This window comes from Pecten maximus, chromosome 5 (assembly GCF_902652985.1).
Source record: "Pecten maximus chromosome 5, xPecMax1.1, whole genome shotgun sequence".
Classification (NCBI taxonomy): domain Eukaryota; kingdom Metazoa; phylum Mollusca; class Bivalvia; order Pectinida; family Pectinidae; genus Pecten; species Pecten maximus.
In genome coordinates this window covers 21,808,562-21,827,230 of record NC_047019.1, presented here as the reverse complement: position 1 = coordinate 21,827,230, position 18,669 = coordinate 21,808,562, and the positions used below count along the sequence as shown (strand labels likewise).

The 18,669-nt window shown below is 36.8% G+C and overlaps 1 protein-coding gene across 1 annotated transcript; it reads right to left on the bottom strand.

Moving 5' to 3' along the window:
* Window positions 1-3,313: 3,313 nt before the first annotated feature.
* On the bottom strand, window positions 3,314-5,929 carry LOC117328362 (glutathione gamma-glutamylcysteinyltransferase 3-like). Its single transcript, XM_033885888.1, has 3 exons — window positions 5,843-5,929; window positions 5,017-5,644; window positions 3,314-4,549 (listed from the first exon to the last, which is right to left on the bottom strand). Exons 1-3 carry the CDS (start codon window positions 5,927-5,929, stop codon window positions 4,398-4,400), a joined length of 867 nt encoding a protein of 288 aa, XP_033741779.1. The 3' UTR covers window positions 3,314-4,397.
* Between the last annotated feature and the right edge of the window lie 12,740 nt (window positions 5,930-18,669).

Below are 18,669 nucleotides of genomic sequence, written 5' to 3'. Positions count from 1 at the left end.
TAATGGCGCCCAAAATTCCGACGGGGAAAATCTCTCTCCAATATCTGAATCCGACGGGGAATATCAGTACACAAAGTCGCGACTGCGTGATTCTTAAGCATTGAGCTTCTTTCATTTGGAAGTTATTGGCTGATTAATGTCAACTGGACAAATGCAAATTTAATGAAGCGCGCTAGCGCTTCATGTTGTATTTCCCTTTGTCCAGTTGGCATTCATCAGCCCATAAGTTCCAAAATGAAAGCAGTTCAATGTTTATACTTACATTTGACAACGATTTTTAAAGATTACATCCAGGAATTTTGCTCCTACGATGAATTAACAAATTGTTATTGTCAAAGATGGAACCACCTTTTCAGTAGCCATCTTTCGTTATCGCCGACGTGACAATTATTACGTCACTTTAGTAATGACGTTATGGACTCGTAACCTTCAAATGAGCGCCATGGAGTCCAGATTTGGTGGCAGGGCAAAAGTGGGATGTTGGTTACAACACTACGAAAGACAGTACAGTTTCTAAAAAAGGTTTGAAGACAATCATCAATATTGATAATTCATTTTGGTGCTAATGACCTGGAGAAAAATACCCCTTGACTGACCTCTGTGAGGGCACTTGTTAAGATATCATGGCTATACATGAATCTGCCACAAACATTGATAGTATGGTCACAACTTTTGCCTAGGTAGGTGTGGAGATATAGTGACAATGACAGGTATATTCAATTATCATTGGTTCATCTGAATAGTCTTGTAGCTAATTGTGTTATAGGTATAGGAGTGTTATTCAAGTATCCAGACTTGACGGTGGTTTCATCAGAATTGTTTGAAGATGACAGTGTTCATTTTACAAGATTAGGAAATGATAAATTCTTAAACACTCTCTAAGGTGGAATAGAGACATTTATTCAGGTAGAAAACAAATGTGAAAATGTATGTTTCGTGATATGCATTATCAAGATAGGTTATGATCTGGGCCACAGTTGTCCTTTTTCCTGTAGCGACTTCTGGCCTCCCCAGTTGTTGGTGGCGGTGGACAGTGGATATTTTCTTTATATATCCGTGGATATTTTGATATCCATGTCCACATGGCGGATGTCGCTACATCTCAGGAAATCAGTACTATCATTGATGGAGTTTCCATGACTGATGATTGGAAACAATTATTTGATTGAAGTTTCCTTGATTGATGATAGGAAACTAACATTGCATTGAACTTATTGAGATCAGAGGATGTCTGTTCCCAGGATTTCTCTTGATTGCATTGAACTGTTTTCCTTGATTGATGATAGGAAACATTGCATTGAATTTATTGAGATCAGAGGATGTATGTTCCCAGGATCTCTCTTGATTGCATTGAACTGTTGTCAAACTTGTTGACTCAACATCAGAGGATGTCTGTTCCCAGGATCCTCTTGATGCCTTTATATTGTATTTTGTGGTACGCTAATTGCGGTGTACACTTGCACTATTGTTTATTAAACTGTGGCCAAGATCATCCAATTAGGCCTTTGTTGAATTATTTCTTTTAATATTGTTAATGTCATCGATATATGTTAATTATATGTTTTAGTAATATATAATGAATTATAGAGAAACTGGTGCCATAATTATCCAAAGGAACCCGTCATTATAAGATATGCCGAAATATAAATTTGCATCATAGAAGATAAAGATTAAGCAAATGATGTAATAATGATAAATAACAAGTAAAAAAAAAGGTTCTATCAAAAACAGTGTAGAATTTAAAGGGGGAATGGTGCTAATGGGCAGCATCTCAGTCATAAGCATGGCATTTTTTTCATATCAGGAAATTTCAAATAGTAGTCCAACGGCCATTGGCTTCGTAAGACTATCGCTAGAAGTGCATATCATTCCATTAAAAAATTGACTCAAAAGAAAGTCGAAAACCCAAACAAACTAAACATTTATTTGTCTATATTTGGAAAAAATGTAACAAGTGCAATAAATTGAATAGCAGATTATTTGAAAAATGTCCAATTACAATGTAATACTACATCTGATTATCACATCAAATACATATAAATATTAGTATATATTATTCAACCAATAAAGTAGTTATGCGTTTTTTGGAAAAATAACCATGTAGACGTTTTAATACATGACACGGTCTCTGCTAAGGGATCTATACCTACATTTATATATACATTTTTGCATGTATATTCTGTGTGACAGTCTCCCATTATTCCTGTGTTAAACCAGATGGTATTGATCACCGTATAAATGCAGCCCAGATCACATGACGTCACTTCCGTCAGCGTAAAAAAAATGTTTGGTAATGCGTTGCAGGGGAATCATACCTAGCAAGGATTTCGACTTAGAACAATCGCGTAAATATGACGTCATTTTGGTGCTTTGTTGATCATAGTCACGCCAAGGCTTTGTATTACACATCAATTTGAATGCAAACCAAGCACTACAATGAAATCGATTTCACATGTGTCATTATTTCAATTGAACAAACAGGGGAATAACTGTACTTAAACCCAAGATTTAGCATAGAGAAAGTGAAGTTTGACGTATCTCAATGTAAATATAACAATTAAACGCTTGTTAGATTTTTTTTATTGTCAATATCAATGCAATCTGGGTGGCAGATAAATATTCATGACGCCCTAACGTGCGTCATTCTATTTATCTGTCACCCAGATTGCATTGATCTTGCCAATAAACACAATCTACCAAGCGTTTAAATGTTAAATAAAAGCGAAGAAAATGTGAAAGATGCCAGAAATATATTTTCAACAGAAATTGGAAACTTATTTTGACATTGATGAACATGATACACATGAAATACCTACCATGGAGTTTTCATGACACTCTTTCGTTACATTAGCTCACCTAATATTCATAAACTCCGCATTCATAACAATTTTCTTGTGTATAAGGCCGCTGGCGGTGAACAAGCCAATTTGAGTTGTCTTGTTCATATGGCATAGTTCGCGGTACAAGTTACTTTAGGTAGGTTTTATTGAACTTTCGCTATATATCTTTGGAGAGCTGCTGCCCAGGATACAGTTTATTAACTGATTTGTCTAATTTACAATATTTTGGACATTTTATTAATTGTGAACATTGTTCTGCTGATCTGTTTATATTGAATGCAGTTGCAGCTGCATATTGATTTGTTAAATATTGATATCAATTATTTGGCATCTTGATTAACAGGGAGCTGGCACCCAGAATCTGTTAAATATTGATGATTTGTAAACTATTGATTAACGGGGAGTTGTCACCCATGAACCGTTGACTGATTTGATTACTTGATTTTTCATTGAATTTGCTTTATAGTTAACGGGGAGCTGTACACCCAGAAACCGTTAATTATCATTGTTTGTATTATTGATTTGTGGCATGTCATTTATACCCATGCTGGGACGACTGCCAATTCTAGTAAAGTTGTGACTAATAAATCCAATCAAACCTATTTATGATGTCTTTGTTTTGTATTCATATTTTATAAACTTATTGAACCAATCACTATAATCAACTTAATTAAACTGGATTAAATGCAAGTACGTCACATAGAAGTAAAGTAGTTGACCATTACTACCCTTTAAAGCAACTAAAGGAGATTTTACCAGCAGGTCACTAAATATAATACCAACGGTTCATAAACATACTAATTTGACGATCTTTTAAAATTAATGAGACTATCAATGACGAAACAGCTGCATGGTTCAGTTTCAATCAATACTCGGCATAGTATTCTATCTATTTCTTGATTCATATCGCCATTAACTTGTGTGTACTCATTTCTGTAAATATTTCCGATATAAATGTTATTTTTGGAAGTCGATCGAACGGTTGATACTTTTTCCATCATGGCGGTGATTATTTGTTCCCACTGTACGGTGGTCACACACAGTTTGCTACACAAAGTAGTTAGGTTACACTGACGCACATTTGCCGAACGTATCTTCAACGACACTGTGAGTTGTCTTTTGAGCTGAGATTTCTTCCATTGAGCTTGTGTTTATAATCATTTTAGTGAGGAATGTAGCCATCTTGTCTCCAACTGTCACTGTTCCAGTGACATTGAACAGTTCTTACGGTAACACAGAATAAAGTCTGTTATAGAATGCGCCAGAAACAGTGGCATCAGTATACTACTGGAAGAGGATATCCCACATCATCCCTTCGTCTGATTTCAATTGCACCTCCGATATCTAAACAGGAAACATGTGCTGTTCTGTAAAACGCTCTGGGCAATACTGACATTTCAGTAATTGCAACAACATATCTTTCAGTGTATGGTTGTCGGATGAAAATTCGCACAATCAATGAATATATATAGTCTGAATGCATTCATCCTGTGTAATGTATCCAGTGTGTTTCCGCAACGAAGGAGCAACTCGGTCACACCGTCAGAAAGTTTTCTTTCATCTGTATGCCCTACTTGCATAGCTGTCACGTCCTTTGTCAAGAATTAACACCACTGGCTCAAACGCATGATAGGAAGACATTGAATGAATTCGACAGTTTGAACCATCCTTGTGATTTTTTGACAAAATGCAATATCCTCTAGACTTTCCTGCAAATGAATTGATACGCTTTAGTTTAAAACTTACATTCACGTAAATAATATATGTAACATTCATTCAATTGAAACTTTTCGGAATCATTTATCGATTTGATTTTAGTAAAAATTTTCCAATTTGATTATAAACTTTGGAAATCAAAATCTCAAACCTAACTGTGTGTTAGCGACAACAAGAGGCCCAGAAGGTATGGCTCGCTCACATGAATATAAGAATGATCATATCAATACATTCTCATGCAAGTTGTATTTTGATTACAAATAGTTTCCTATCTACCTGAGATCCTATCTGGGATACGCCTCTTAGTATTACGTATATTACGTACAAGTCAAAAAGACCGGAGACTAATGAGTTAAAATAATCATTAATCTGTGTTTTGTTGTAATAATAACTTACCTGTGATTCGTCTATACAATAATTTACCTGTTTTAATCTGTGTTTTAATGTAATGATAATTTACCCGTGCTTTTATCGAAAGGCTTCATGGCTTCCCAAATATTAGCAAGTGGAACCCAGTGTGGAGGGTACTTGAACCGGGCCGTATCCATCACCAACACCAGGTCTCTGTCAGGATGATAACCTCCAACGGGAGAAAAGTGACCGTCCCCGGTTTGACCAAGGGTCTTTCTGCTATAGGATAAGGCGATGAATCGGTCATCTTGTCTACTTAGCCTGATCACGTGATCTCGAAATGTTTCCAGTGATGCGGAATCGTCGATCCTTGTTGATTCTGCTTCAAGGGAATTACAAGCAGCCAGACAAACGAACTGATCATAGGTTATTCCTTTTTCTTTCATCTCCTGTAAAGATACACAGCATTCTAGCATGTCCTCATGGTACCATCGCCAGGGCGCCTTCCATATTTTCCCCGGATCTATCTCGAGAGCGTTCAGAATCATGACAAGAGTCGTGAGTCCACAAAAAGCTGGTTCTGTCTGAGTGCTAAACTGTGCCGCCATTTTGAAATAGCAACACATGTGACCCGTCACGAGAGCCTCCTTGAAGATCTCTTTACCTTCTGTGGACGAAAAGGAAATACAACCATCTGGCAGGACTCTCCGATAAAACTCGGGTTTAGGCTTTGGAGTCTTTTGATGTCATTTTTAGGAACCTGTTTGAAGTGTTTCCCTATCAGACGGAGAGAGAAAATGAGAGATTTAAACGAAACTGTTACCAATCGAAATATCAAATATATAAAAATCTCGTCTTCTCAGTTCAAATGACTGTAGAGTGAATGGGAATGCATTTCGTATGCATTGTCTAGTGTTCACAAGACTAATGTGTACTCTATAGAAATTTTTCGCAACAGGTGTGTATAGCGATGTAGGAATAGACTGAGATGCTATTTCAATCAGAATACGGAATGTAGGCATGTCCTGATATAGTATCTATGGTTGAAACATCAAATTGCGCAATGCAATAATTTATACAGGAATTAACAAATAATATGTTGTTATAAAAGTAAAACCTTTTAACGTTGTTGGTTTTCAATTTTTGTGGAGAATGTATCCTTTTTTCGTACATCTATTATTCAATTTGCAATGAAAATGCAATTTTGCGAAAAAAAAAGAAAAAAAAAAAGGTAAAAAAAAAAATTAGTTAATTAATTGGAAAAAAAAAACAAAAAACAAACAAAAAACAAAAAAAACCAAGAGACCCACGGGCCTGAACGGTCATCTGAGTTTTTATATAGTTTGGTATACATTTGACCCCTGTGACCTTGAATGAAGATCAACCTCATCCATTTGAACAAACTAGGTATCCTTCAACCAGCATGTTACAGACATAATATTGGGTGTCTGGGTCTTTTGGTTATCAAGAAGAAGTCCTTAAAAGATTTTAGCATATTTGACCATTGTGACCTTTAATGAAGGTCAAGGTCATCCATTTGAACAAACTTTGTCTCCCTCATCCCAGCATACTACAGACCCAGTATCAGGTCTCTGGGCCTGTTGGTAATTGAAAAGAAGTTGAAAATGTAAATTGTTTACGACGTACGACGCCGGACAAATGGCGGTCGCAATAGGTCAACTTTGACTTCAAGAGAGGTAACATGCAGCATTGGTAAATTCTCTAAAACGTTAAGGTGTGACAGGGCCATAAGGAAAGTGGAATATTAAATGGCTTTTGGCTGTATGGAAATTACTACGTGAAATGTTGTTGTTTATTTGAATGATTCTATGTAGCGTAAGTGTAGCATCTGACTGTTTTAATGTACCGTTTGCCCTCGAGTACCTTAATATTTCCGATGATCCCAGCTGTGTGTCTGATGTGACTCGGGTAAAAATGCAAGTTATTGTCACAAAAGCGAGGGTGTGTACGTAACGAAAATCATTGTCACACAGCAAAAGAATGTGATGCATTGATATGTAAGGGTTCTAAACCGAGGTACGTTACTGAAGTGTGTGTGTATTAATATTTTACAAAGATTAACTGAAATTTAATATAAATCGAAGACCCCTTAGACATTAAAATTCAAAGACAGAAAGATAAATTCAAACTGTGGGACAATGGTAATAGCGTAGAGTATATCTATATAACTTTTAGTGTTACATAAAACCATGCCAGCTTGTATTCTTGTTTTTTATCGATCATAATTCCCCATTTTCGGCTGATGTAACTTTTTAAGGAACTATTCCTAAATTCTAAATAAAGACGAACGTAATGCTGTTGTTAAATTGTCAGCCAACAAACTCATATCTAAACACAAAACAACTAAAACTGTTTTGTAATCTCATGGTTATTTTATATAAAAAAAATATATCCCACGTTCGTACAGTTGTATGTGGTCAACTGATCTTAGAATATTTCGCCGAAGTAACCAATAACCAATAAAGAGCATTATTAAGGATTACATTCGACACAGCAGATTAATCAGTCGAAATACTGTGCGTACGCAGCTGTAGCAATATAGCATATATATATATATTATTATTATTATTATATAGATTATATATATATAAAGTAAGTATATTTGAAATAGCTTCCTTGTCTGGCCGTTTTGTTGTTGTTTTGTTTTTGTTTTTGTTTTTGTTTTTTCTCCATAAATAAATGATAACTTAGCTTGCCATATTAGTTTTCATCAATTTGTATCAACTTTTTAATTTTGTTGAACATCCTATATAAATAAAAAAAGACCTGTCAAGCCTAAAGAGATTTTGTAAGAATGAATTTACAGCACACTATACGCATGCTAGCATCAACGTTCTATCAAAGATATATATGCAAATGGAAGTCATTTAGCCGGGTGTCCTCACACCCCTGACGGATTTCAGAGTCCAAAATGTTTGTCTGTTTCACAATGACCACAGTCATTCATCGACCCCTGTTATCTCCCTATCTGTCTGGTGTCCGGACCAGAGGAAACTTATACCCTTATTTTAGATTCGATTCCATATGCTCAAAAAGTTATAATTTAGAAATTACATGCGTTAGTAATTAATCAGTCAATTAATTTAACAATCAATCAATCCATAGATTTATCAGTGAATAGGGAATAGGTACCTAAACATAAGAAGACACGCCGAACAATGAAAAAAGTTGAGTGTTGTGAATAAAGGATAATTATCTTGGTACAGCGTTTGGGGAAAGGGGTGATAATTAGAATTTATTGTCATTACACTCAATAAATTCCGTTATCTCAGTAGCCAGGCTAATAGGGTTGTGGGACCTTGCATGGGATACCCTAAGAGTTGTTCCCCTTTGCCTAGTTCAGCCTCTTTTCGAATAAGCTGCAAGGTAATGGATGGTTAATTTAGAGTGTTAATCAATTTGAAAATAATTGGTGAAATATGTTTGGATTTCAAAAAATGACACTGCTTTCATGTTGATCAGATGTTTATCTAATGTGATGCTTTGATTTTGTAGTCCTAAATTCGTTTTTTATCGTTCGATTGGAGATGATTATGTATTGACACGTCCAGCATCGGTACCAGGCCATTATGGCAGACGGGGAAGCTGGCTTACTATAATTGGTTTTGTCAAGTTAGACGCGACTTAGTTATTATTGGTTATCATAATTTCCAGTTTTTTAACAAAAACAGTATCATGTTTATATACCAGTTAATTCAGTTATGCTGTCTTCGCTTGGTTTGTGTGCGTGTTTGAGGGAGGGGGGGGGGGGGGGGGGGGGTCCCACGTGGTATTAATCACTCGAAACTTTTCTAAGAAACAAATTATACTTATTCGCTAAGGCTGGATCGCTTTACATTAGTTATTTATTAAGAATATTCATATGTATTTACAATTCAAATTGTGTTGGAAGAAGTTTGTTTTAAAACAAGGAATTAATGCATTTAAGTGTTCCGAGTTCCAGCGAATTACGTCCAAGGAAATGGGGAAGTCAAAGGAAACGACGCCGGGAAGGGCGAGGGCGAGGCCCTACAGAAAGAGTGCTAACCCGAGATATCGCCAGGAGGAGTCTCGGACGAATGATCAAGCAGGTGTCAATCAGGCATCGGGGCCGGAAGTCGAAGTTGAACCAGGGCCGGAAGTCGAACCAGCTCTAGGCGAGTCCAGCATGGAGGACTCTAGGATTGTAGGACGAGGTATGGAGCCGGAGACCAGTAATGATGTTTTAGAGGAATATGTAGTGTGCCCAGAATCAGTCTCGTTGGTAGGGGATAATTTAGGGGCCAACATCAGTCAAGCCAATAGAATTAAGATTCTAAATGGGGAATATGTAGATTTGAGTATTTTTCATGAGAAGCCCCAGGACCCAGATAGGGTAGAGAGGCGCCTCTCATTGGTAGATGGCAATTTAGTAGCCCTGCCCAAGTCCGCAAAATCGAAAATTACGGATATTGGGAAGTGGACAGATGCCTTTTTGGCTTTCTCAGCTGTCTTTCTCACAGCTCATCCCGCCGACACACAGGGTATGCTAAAGTATATGTCTAATGTCAGATTGGGGGCCAATAGGTACCCAGGTTTGGGGTTCAAACAATATGATGAGCAATTTAGGCTGAAAAAGGCAAGAAATTTACAGCTGCCCTGGGGATTGATTGACTCAGAATTATGGTTGTTGTGCATGAGTGGTCCCCAAAACACACAGCTACAAAATTCCCATAGTACACTCTTTAGCACTAAACAACACAAATGTTATCCCTTGTCTGCGCATGTCGGGTGACCCTTAAATACATGTACGCCATAGGAAAATATACGCCATAGGGGTTTTACTTGCATTTTGGGAATTACTCAACAAATAGAGATTTTGATATTTTCTTTTCTAAAACACATTTGTTATCATTATTTTCCTTAAGGAAACCATGACAATATCTCCCAAGAGGAGTAGCATAGCAAAAAACTTTTTTTTACACTTAAGTGCAAAAAACTTTTTTTTTACACTTAAGTGCAAAAAACTTTTTTTACACTTAAGTGCAAAAAAACTTTTTTTTACACTTAAGTGCAAAAAACTGTTTTTACACTTAAGTGCAAAAAACTTTTTTTTTTACACTTAAGTGCAAAAAACTTTTTTTACACTTAAGTGCAAAAAAACTTTTTTTTTACACTTAAGTGCAAAAAACTGTTTTTACACTTAAGTGCAAAAAACTTATTTTTTTACACTTAAGTGCAAAAACCTTTTTTTACACTTAAGTGCAAAAAACTATAAATTTGTCCCTAGATTATCATCCATTTACATTATCAGGCCTGGGGGGGGGGGAGGCTTTTACTTTATATTTTTTACTAAGAATTTCCTGTAATTGTAAATATGTCTAAATTAATACATAAAAGCATGTGAAGTGTCCTTATTCCTTCACTGTTTACATTATTTTGGTCATAAATGTTACAGTTAATCCCATTTATCATGCTACACTCCGGAAATGTCGATATTCGCAATGACATGTGATACTCTTTGCAAAATAGGAATATTTCTTTAAACAATACTTGGGGTGTGACATAATAATTCAACCAGCACAGTTTCAAGCTCTGGTTTTCAGCTTTGCATTCAAGTCAAATGCAGTTGCATTTATTTCCACAAAAGTAAGTAAATTCATAGATATTTGCGTGGTAAAGACAGTACTATGTAATATTACCATAATTATAACTTGTTACCAAACATATACTGGAAGACGTGGTCAAAGAAGGTCTACTGTAAAAAAACCTTCTATTATGGTTTATATTTCACATTGATCGATTGTACCATTTCAAAGCAACAAAGCTTTTTTTTTATGATTGTTTCACTTCTATATGTACGGGTTACTTCCCTCATCACTACAGCTAATTTCGATAAAATTGTTTACATTCTATCTTTATATTAATTGCCGAGCATTTGTTTCAACTGAGGACACCTGCATGAAATTCGTGTCTCGGGCGACATTTGTCGGTTATAATTTATTTATCTATTTATTTATGGGTTTTACGTCCGCTATTACGGCCTTTCAGCTGACGAGTCGCTCGGTTACAAGAATAACACGAGGTTATATAGAAGCCGCCATATTGTTTACGTATCGCTAGGGCACACTGCGACAGTATGTATGATTTGATTGGTCGATACGAAATTGATAGAACTTCGCCCATTGGTCGACCAATCATTGTACTTCATTTTGGACCAGTCGAAAAATTACTTCTTACAGGGGCAGGCATGAGCAAGTCTATGACTATGAAGTGTTTTGACTATAATTATAAAGGGTCATGTTTCAGAAACCCTTGTTCATATCAACACAGCTGTTTAAAGTGTAACGGGAGACATGCCTCCTGCATGTGCTATACAAACATGTCACAACGTACGGGTACTAATAATTTTCGTGGACAGGCCCCCAGTAGGTACAAGTACAATGCCAATAACAGACCTGTTGCCCAATACCAACCCAGTAACAATCAGAGATTCGGAGCCCCTAGGCAGAACACCAATTAAATTGAAATCACTTGAACAAAACTTAACAAAGTATCCCAACATTTTAGTTGCCCAGGAACTATTTAACGGTTTTAAAAACGGTTTCAAACTTCATTACAAAGGTCCTCGTGAGGCGGTAGTATGCAAAAACTTGGTTTCTGCGAGACAACATCCAAAAGAATTAAACGAGAAAATAGAAAAAGAGATTAAATTAGGTCGCATTGCTGGCCCATTTAATGAATTGCCTATGCCCAACTTGAGGATATCTCCTATTGGCCTTGTACCGAAATCAGATGGAGGATGGCGACTCATAACACACCTGTCACACCCCCCATCTGAAAGTGTTAATGATTATATTGACCAAGACAAGTGCTCAGTCCGTTATTCAACTTTTGATCAGGTAGTGGACATGATAAGCTTGCAGGGAAAGGGGGCTCTAATAGGGAAGATGGATATAAAATCTGCTTTTAGATTGATCCCAATACATCCAGATGACTTTGAATTGTTGGGTTTTAAAGTAGAAGACAAATTTTATTTTGATAAATGCCTCCCAATGGGCTGTTCAATCTCTTGTTCCATCTTTGAAAAATTTTCTACATTTTTGGAATGGGTTGTTAAAATGAAATCTGGGTTGGACTCGTTAGACCATTATTTAGATGACTTTGTATTTGCCGGGAAAAAAGTTGAGAACTTTGAGTGTCTGTCTGTTCGTACAAACACGGCTAGTGATTGTCAAAAACTAATGGATTGTTTCACAGGGGTGTGTGAGGAGTTGGGTGTTCCTATTGCCCCAGAAAAAACCACAGGCCCCACAACAACTCTAGTGTTTCTAGGGATTGAAATTGACACGGTTGAAATGATGGTGAGGATACCGGATGACAAGTTAAGGTTACTGAGGCACAATATAGTATTGTTGCTATCTTGTAAAAAGGTTACATTAGGACAACTCCAATCTTTAGTGGGTCTTCTTAATTTTTGTACGAAGGCAATTCCTGGGGCTAGGGCATTTAATAGACGATTCTATGATGCAATGATAGGGATAAAAAGGTCTCATCATTTTATACGGATTAATTCTGGTATGAGGGAGGATTTGAAGATTTGGTTGGAATTTTTAGAAAATTTCAATGGTACCAGGTATTTCCAGGAATTAAGCTGGGTTGACAATCAAATATTGGAGCTGTTCACTGATAGTGCAGGTGGGGTAGACAAGGGTTGTGGAGCTTATCTCAAAGGACATTGGGTATTTTTGGCTTGGCCAGATCATTGGAAAGGGAAGGACATCATGAGGGACATTTCATTTTTGGAACTTGTCCCAGTAGTGTTAGCATTATATATATGGGGGGAGCAAATCGCCAACAAACGAGTGATTTTTAGAACTGACAACATTGGGTTAGTTGCCATAATAAATAAACAAACATCAAAGTCTGGTTATATAATGTGTTTAGTAAGAAGATTAGTGATCATATGCATGAAGTTGAATATACAGTTCAAGGCAAGACATATCGCAGGTAAAATAAATGAAATTGCAGATTCTATCTCTCGTAAACAGGGGGAAAGGTTCCGATCCCTAGCAGGGGACAGCGATTTGGACCCAGCTCTCATTCCGCCCGCTTTTCAACAATTGCTATTGGAAGTGAGGTAGACAGACTAGTTGAGGCATCCTCGTCTCAAAATACACACCTGTCTTACAATAGAGGGTTAAATTCATTCAAACAATTTCGCATTAATTACAAATTGGAACAAATATGGCCGCCTCCTGTGAACCATATCACACAGTTTGTTGCACACCTGTCTCTCAGAGGGTTGAGGGAGAGCACTGTAAGGCTATACTTGGCAGGCATAGGTTTTAAATGTAAATTAGCAGGTGAAGTTGACCCAACTCAAGTTTTTGTGGTGCGAAAAATGGTTGAGGGTTTAAGACGTTTGGTAAGGTCAGCAGATAGTAGAGTGCCAATAACAAGTCTGGTGCTTCAGAAAATCATATCTGTATTGCCTACAATTTGTAAATCATCTTATGAGACAACATTGTTCATTGCTGCTTATGTAACAGCATTTTTTGGGTTTTTCAGAGTGGGGGAATTGACTGCAAAGAATGGGAAATGTCCTGGGAAATGTTTGAATGTGTCAGATGTAGCATTAAATCATAAAGAAAGAACAGTGATGATAAAAATTTTCTATTCCAAAACTGACCAAGATGGAAAAGGTTCACTTATGATACTAGATAATAATGGGATGAGTTTGTGTCCATTTACTAGCATGGAGAGGTTTCTCAGGATTCGACCCCAGGTCCCAGGCCCTCTGTTTTGTCATTTTGGGGGGGAACCACTGACGAGGTATCAATTTTCAGCTTTGTTACAAAAGGCAATAACTGTGTTAGGTTTAGAGAGTAAGGGTTACAAATCCCATTCCTTTAGAATAGGGGCGGCAACTTCAGCAAGCGTCAATGGGTTGTCCGATGAAGATATAAAAGTACTTGGTCGTTGGCGGTCAGGTATTGTTGCCAATTATATCAGAATCCCCTCGGCTCGATTACTCAATGTTTAAGGGCAGTGTCTAACACCTGCCTTAAGTTTTCTAGGTATTTGGATTGTTGGATCGTCGATCATCAAAAGAGCTTTTTGTGCGGCAAGATTGGAGGGAGGGGTCAACCTCAATTTACCTATAGAAAATGGAGTGTTCTGGCAAGGAAAAGGAGGCATGAAGTGGGCTGATTTTTTTCCAAAGATAAGCCAGATGCTACGGTACGAGGATCCTCCGAAGTTGCTAGTCATACATTGTGGGGGTAATGACATTGGTACTATCCCTGCACAGGTGCTACGAGGTAGAATGAGGAAGACTCTACGGTCAATTTCCTCGCTGCTTCCAAATACCAAAATTGTTTGGTCACAAATTTTGCCTAGGAATAGTTGGAGAGCTGACAAAACGGGAGGAGCAAATAGGGCGTTAAATAAGGCGCGAGTTAGGGTTAATGCCTCAGCGGCAAATTTTACATTGGGTCAAGGGGGATATTATGTAAGATACCCTGGTTTGGATTTTTCAAACCCTGAATATTTTGTGGGTGACAAAGTCCATCTTTCCGTCTCGGGAAACAGGTTATTTCTTAGGATTTTGGGGGAGGCGTTGAAGCAGTTTTGGGAAAACAATGTGTTTGTGTACCCCTCATAATTTTTTAATAATAAATTATCAAGCAGGTGTATGTATTGGTCATAGCAGTAGTCTTGTGTCGCTCCCCCCACTGTTGTGGCGGTGAATGTCCATTGCTTATCTAGTAAGTTGAGCAATGGCCATTCATATGGCGATGGCGCGTACACAAGATATAAACATAAACAATGAAATAAAATTGTGGTATAACAATTTGGTTATACAGTGATACAAGTGCGTTGACATTGGACATTCAAAGTTCAGAGCTACCGGTAAATATCACGGGGTTCAGAGCTTGAGAATTTTAACACTTGGAATAATATTATTTAACATTGTATGGATACTGAAGTTCAGAGCTACCGGTAAATATCACGGGGTTCAGAGCTTAATAATTTGATGAAATATTGATTGATTGATTTGTATGGATTATTGATTTGCATTGATTGATTGATTGGGACTTGCCATAGGCCTATTGAAGGGCGGCAGTCCAGTTGTATTGATTATATATTGAATTATTGATTGATTGATTGATTGGGACTTGCCATATACCTATTGAAGGGCGGCGGTCCAATTAAAAGTCAGGAAGCTGTGGCCAAAACATACGCCATTAATAAATATATTAAATGTATCGAATTTGTTACTGGTTTTACTTGATATCTGAGATAACTCAAAACTTTCGCTAGGTAGCACACTACTATTGATAAACTGTATGTATAATTCATGCAGCAAGTAACTAATGAAATTTCATAATAAAGTGAACTGAAAATGTATAAGTAAGACCGTATTCAACATTTTAAAATCTATTCAAGTACACTTCTTTGAAAAAATATAGAATTCATCAATTCATGTTAAATTAATGCTAAACATTTCAAATTCTAAACAATAAATGTACATAGATATAATAAAATGTTCACCTGTAAGATTTGAAGGAGACAGTTCGAAGTTACCTCTATTCCGACCCCGTGGAAAGTTATGATTTTTGGGAACTACAGGTAATTTCAAAGGGACTGTCCGCGAAAGGGTGAGGATTCGATTGGTTGATCGAACGCTCATAAGCGTAAGGTCTTAGTTGCTCGAATTAATTCGTAAAACCTGTCAGTAATACAGTTACGTCATACTAATGGGCTAATTGAACGTGCTAACCTTGTCCTAATTCTTTTACAATAGATATTTTAAAGCTGAAGCTAAATGGAGATGTAATATTGTTTAAGATATGTGGAATGCAAGAAAAATAGGTTGGATAATCCATGTCAGGCTGACAGTTGGGGTGGTGAAATACAAAAATACATTGATACCCAAGATACCTCGGGTGTCATTTCCTGTCAGCTTAAATACGTTTTATAAGGGAAAATAAAAAAAAAAATGCGGACATTACACTATCATAGAGCTAAATGAAAACGTTTTATAATGGAAAATGACAAAGACAGACATTATTGAAATATACCCATGGAGAGAGACCAGAATGTAAGTGGCATTAGGCTGTTTCACTATTCGTACAAATTTGAGAGCCTTCAACGGTGATACAGGTATGTTATGTGCAGGGTAAATGAGTGGTTTATTATGGTTGTGTATACAATGGAAAGTTCAGACAATTGGATATGGAAAATGGAAATAATCTTACCTGTTAAATGTTTGATGCTATAACCAGTAATCTGGACACAAACGAAGGAAAGATACAGTCAGTACACATTCACCGCCTGTTGTTGATTCTTCGTAAATTGAGGTTTTTGTTTGAAAATTTGAATTTTGACCACAGATAGTATGTCGAGAAGATAAATGCTGTGGTAAAAAGGGAGAAACTTTTTTCCCCAACGAAACAATACCACTAGTATCTGGTCAATCTAACGAAACAATACCACTAGTATCTGGTCAATCTAACGAAACAATACCACAAGTATCTGGTCAATCTAACGAAACAATACCACTAGTATCTGGTCAATCTAACGAAACAATACCACTAGTATCTGGTCAATCTAACGAAACAATACCACTAGTATCTGGTCAATCTAACGAAACAATACCACAAGTATCTGGTCAATCTAACGAAACAATACCACTAGTATCTGGTCAATCTAACGAAACAATACCACTAGTATCTGGTCAATCTAACGAAACAATACCACTAGTATCTGGTCAATCTAACGAAACAATACCACTAGTATCTGGTCAATCTAACGAAACAATACCACTAGTATCTGGTCAATCTAACGAAACAATACCACTATAGCTAGTATCTGGTCAATCTAACGAAACAATACCACTAGTATCTGGTCAATCTAACGAAACAATACCACTATAGCTAGTATCTGGTCAATCTAACGAAACAATACCACTAGTATCTGGTCAATCTAACGAAACAATACCACAAGTATCTGGTCAATCTAACGAAACAATACCACTAGTATCTGGTCAATCTAACGAAACAATACCACTAGTAGCTGGTCAATCTAACGAAACAATACCACTAGTATCGGGTCAATCTAACGAAACAATACCACTAGTATCTGGTCAATCTAACGAAACAATACCACTATAGCTAGTATCTGTTCAATCTAACGAAACAATACCACTAGTAGCTGGTCAATCTAACGAAACAATACCACTAGTATCTGGTCAATCTAACGAAACAATACCACTAGTATCTGGTCAATCTAACGAAACAATACCACAAGTATCTGGTCAATCTAACGAAACAATACCACTATAGCTAGTATCTGGTCAATCTAACGAAACAATACCACAAGTATCTGGTCAATCTAACGAAACAATACCACTAGTATCTGGTCAATCTAACGAAACAATACCACTAGTAGCTGGTCAATCTAACGAAACAATACCACTAGTATCGGGTCAATCTAACGAAACAATACCACTAGTATCTGGTCAATCTAACGAAACAATACCACTATAGCTAGTATCTGTTCAATCTAACGAAACAATACCACTAGTAGCTGGTCAATCTAACGAAACAATACCACTAGTATCTGGTCAATCTAACGAAACGATACCACTAGTATCTGGTCAATCTAACGAAACAATACCACAAGTATCTGGTCAATCTAACGAAACAATACCACTATAGCTAGTATCTGGTCAATCTAACGAAACAATACCACAAGTATCTGGTCAATCTAACGAAACAATACCACAAGTATCTGGTCAATCTAACGAAACAATACCACTAGTATCTGGTCAATCTAACGAAACAATACCACTAGTATCTGGTCAATCTAACGAAACAATACCACTAGTATCTGGTCAATCTAACGAAACAATACCACAAGTATCTGGTCAATCTAACGAAACAATACCACTATAGCTAGTATCTGGTCAATCTAACGAAACAATACCACTAGTATCTGGTCAATCTAACGAAACAATACCACTATAGCTAGTATCTGTTCAATCTAACGAAACAATACCACTAGTAGCTGGTCAATCTAACGAAACAATACCACTAGTATCTGGTCAATCTAACGAAACAATACCACTAGTATCTGGTCAATCTAACGAAACAATACCACAAGTATCTGGTCAATCTAACGAAACAATACCACTAGTATCTGGTCAATCTAACGAAACAATACCACTAGTATCTGGTCAATCTAACGAAACAATACCACTATAGCTAGTATCTGGTCAATCTAACGAAACAATACCACTATAGCTAGTATCTGGTCAATCTAACGAAACAATACCACAAGTAGCTGGTCAATCTAACGAAACAATACCACTAGTATCTGGTCAATCTAACGAAACAATACCACTATAGCTAGTATCTGGTCAATCTAACGAAACAATACCACAAGTATCTGGTCAATCTAACGAAACAATACCACTAGTATCTGGTCAATCTAACGAAACAATACCACAAGTATCTGGTCAATCTAACGAAACAATACCACTAGTATCTGGTCAATCTAACGAAACAATACCACTTGTATCTGTTCAATCTAACGAAACAATACCACTAGTATCTGGTCAATCTAACGAAACAATACCACAAGTAGCTGGTCAATCTAACGAAACAATACCACTAGTATCTGGTCAATCTAACGAAACAATACCACTAGTATCTGGTCAATCTAACGAAACAATACCACTATAGCTAGTATCTGGTCAATCTAACGAAACAATACC

Excerpts from the sequence above, each read along its gene's own strand:
- LOC117328362 (XM_033885888.1), bottom strand. The coding sequence starts at position 5,929 with ATGCCTACATTCCGTATTCTGATTGAAATAGCATCTCAGTCTATTCCT. Across the intron at positions 5,645-5,842 it reads TTGCGAAAAATTTCTATAGA|ACTCCAAAGCCTAAACCCGA; the intron begins GTACACATTAGT and ends TGACATCAAAAG. Across the intron at positions 4,550-5,016 it reads GCCTTTCGATAAAAGCACGG|GAAAGTCTAGAGGATATTGC; the intron begins GTAAATTATCAT and ends ATTCATTTGCAG.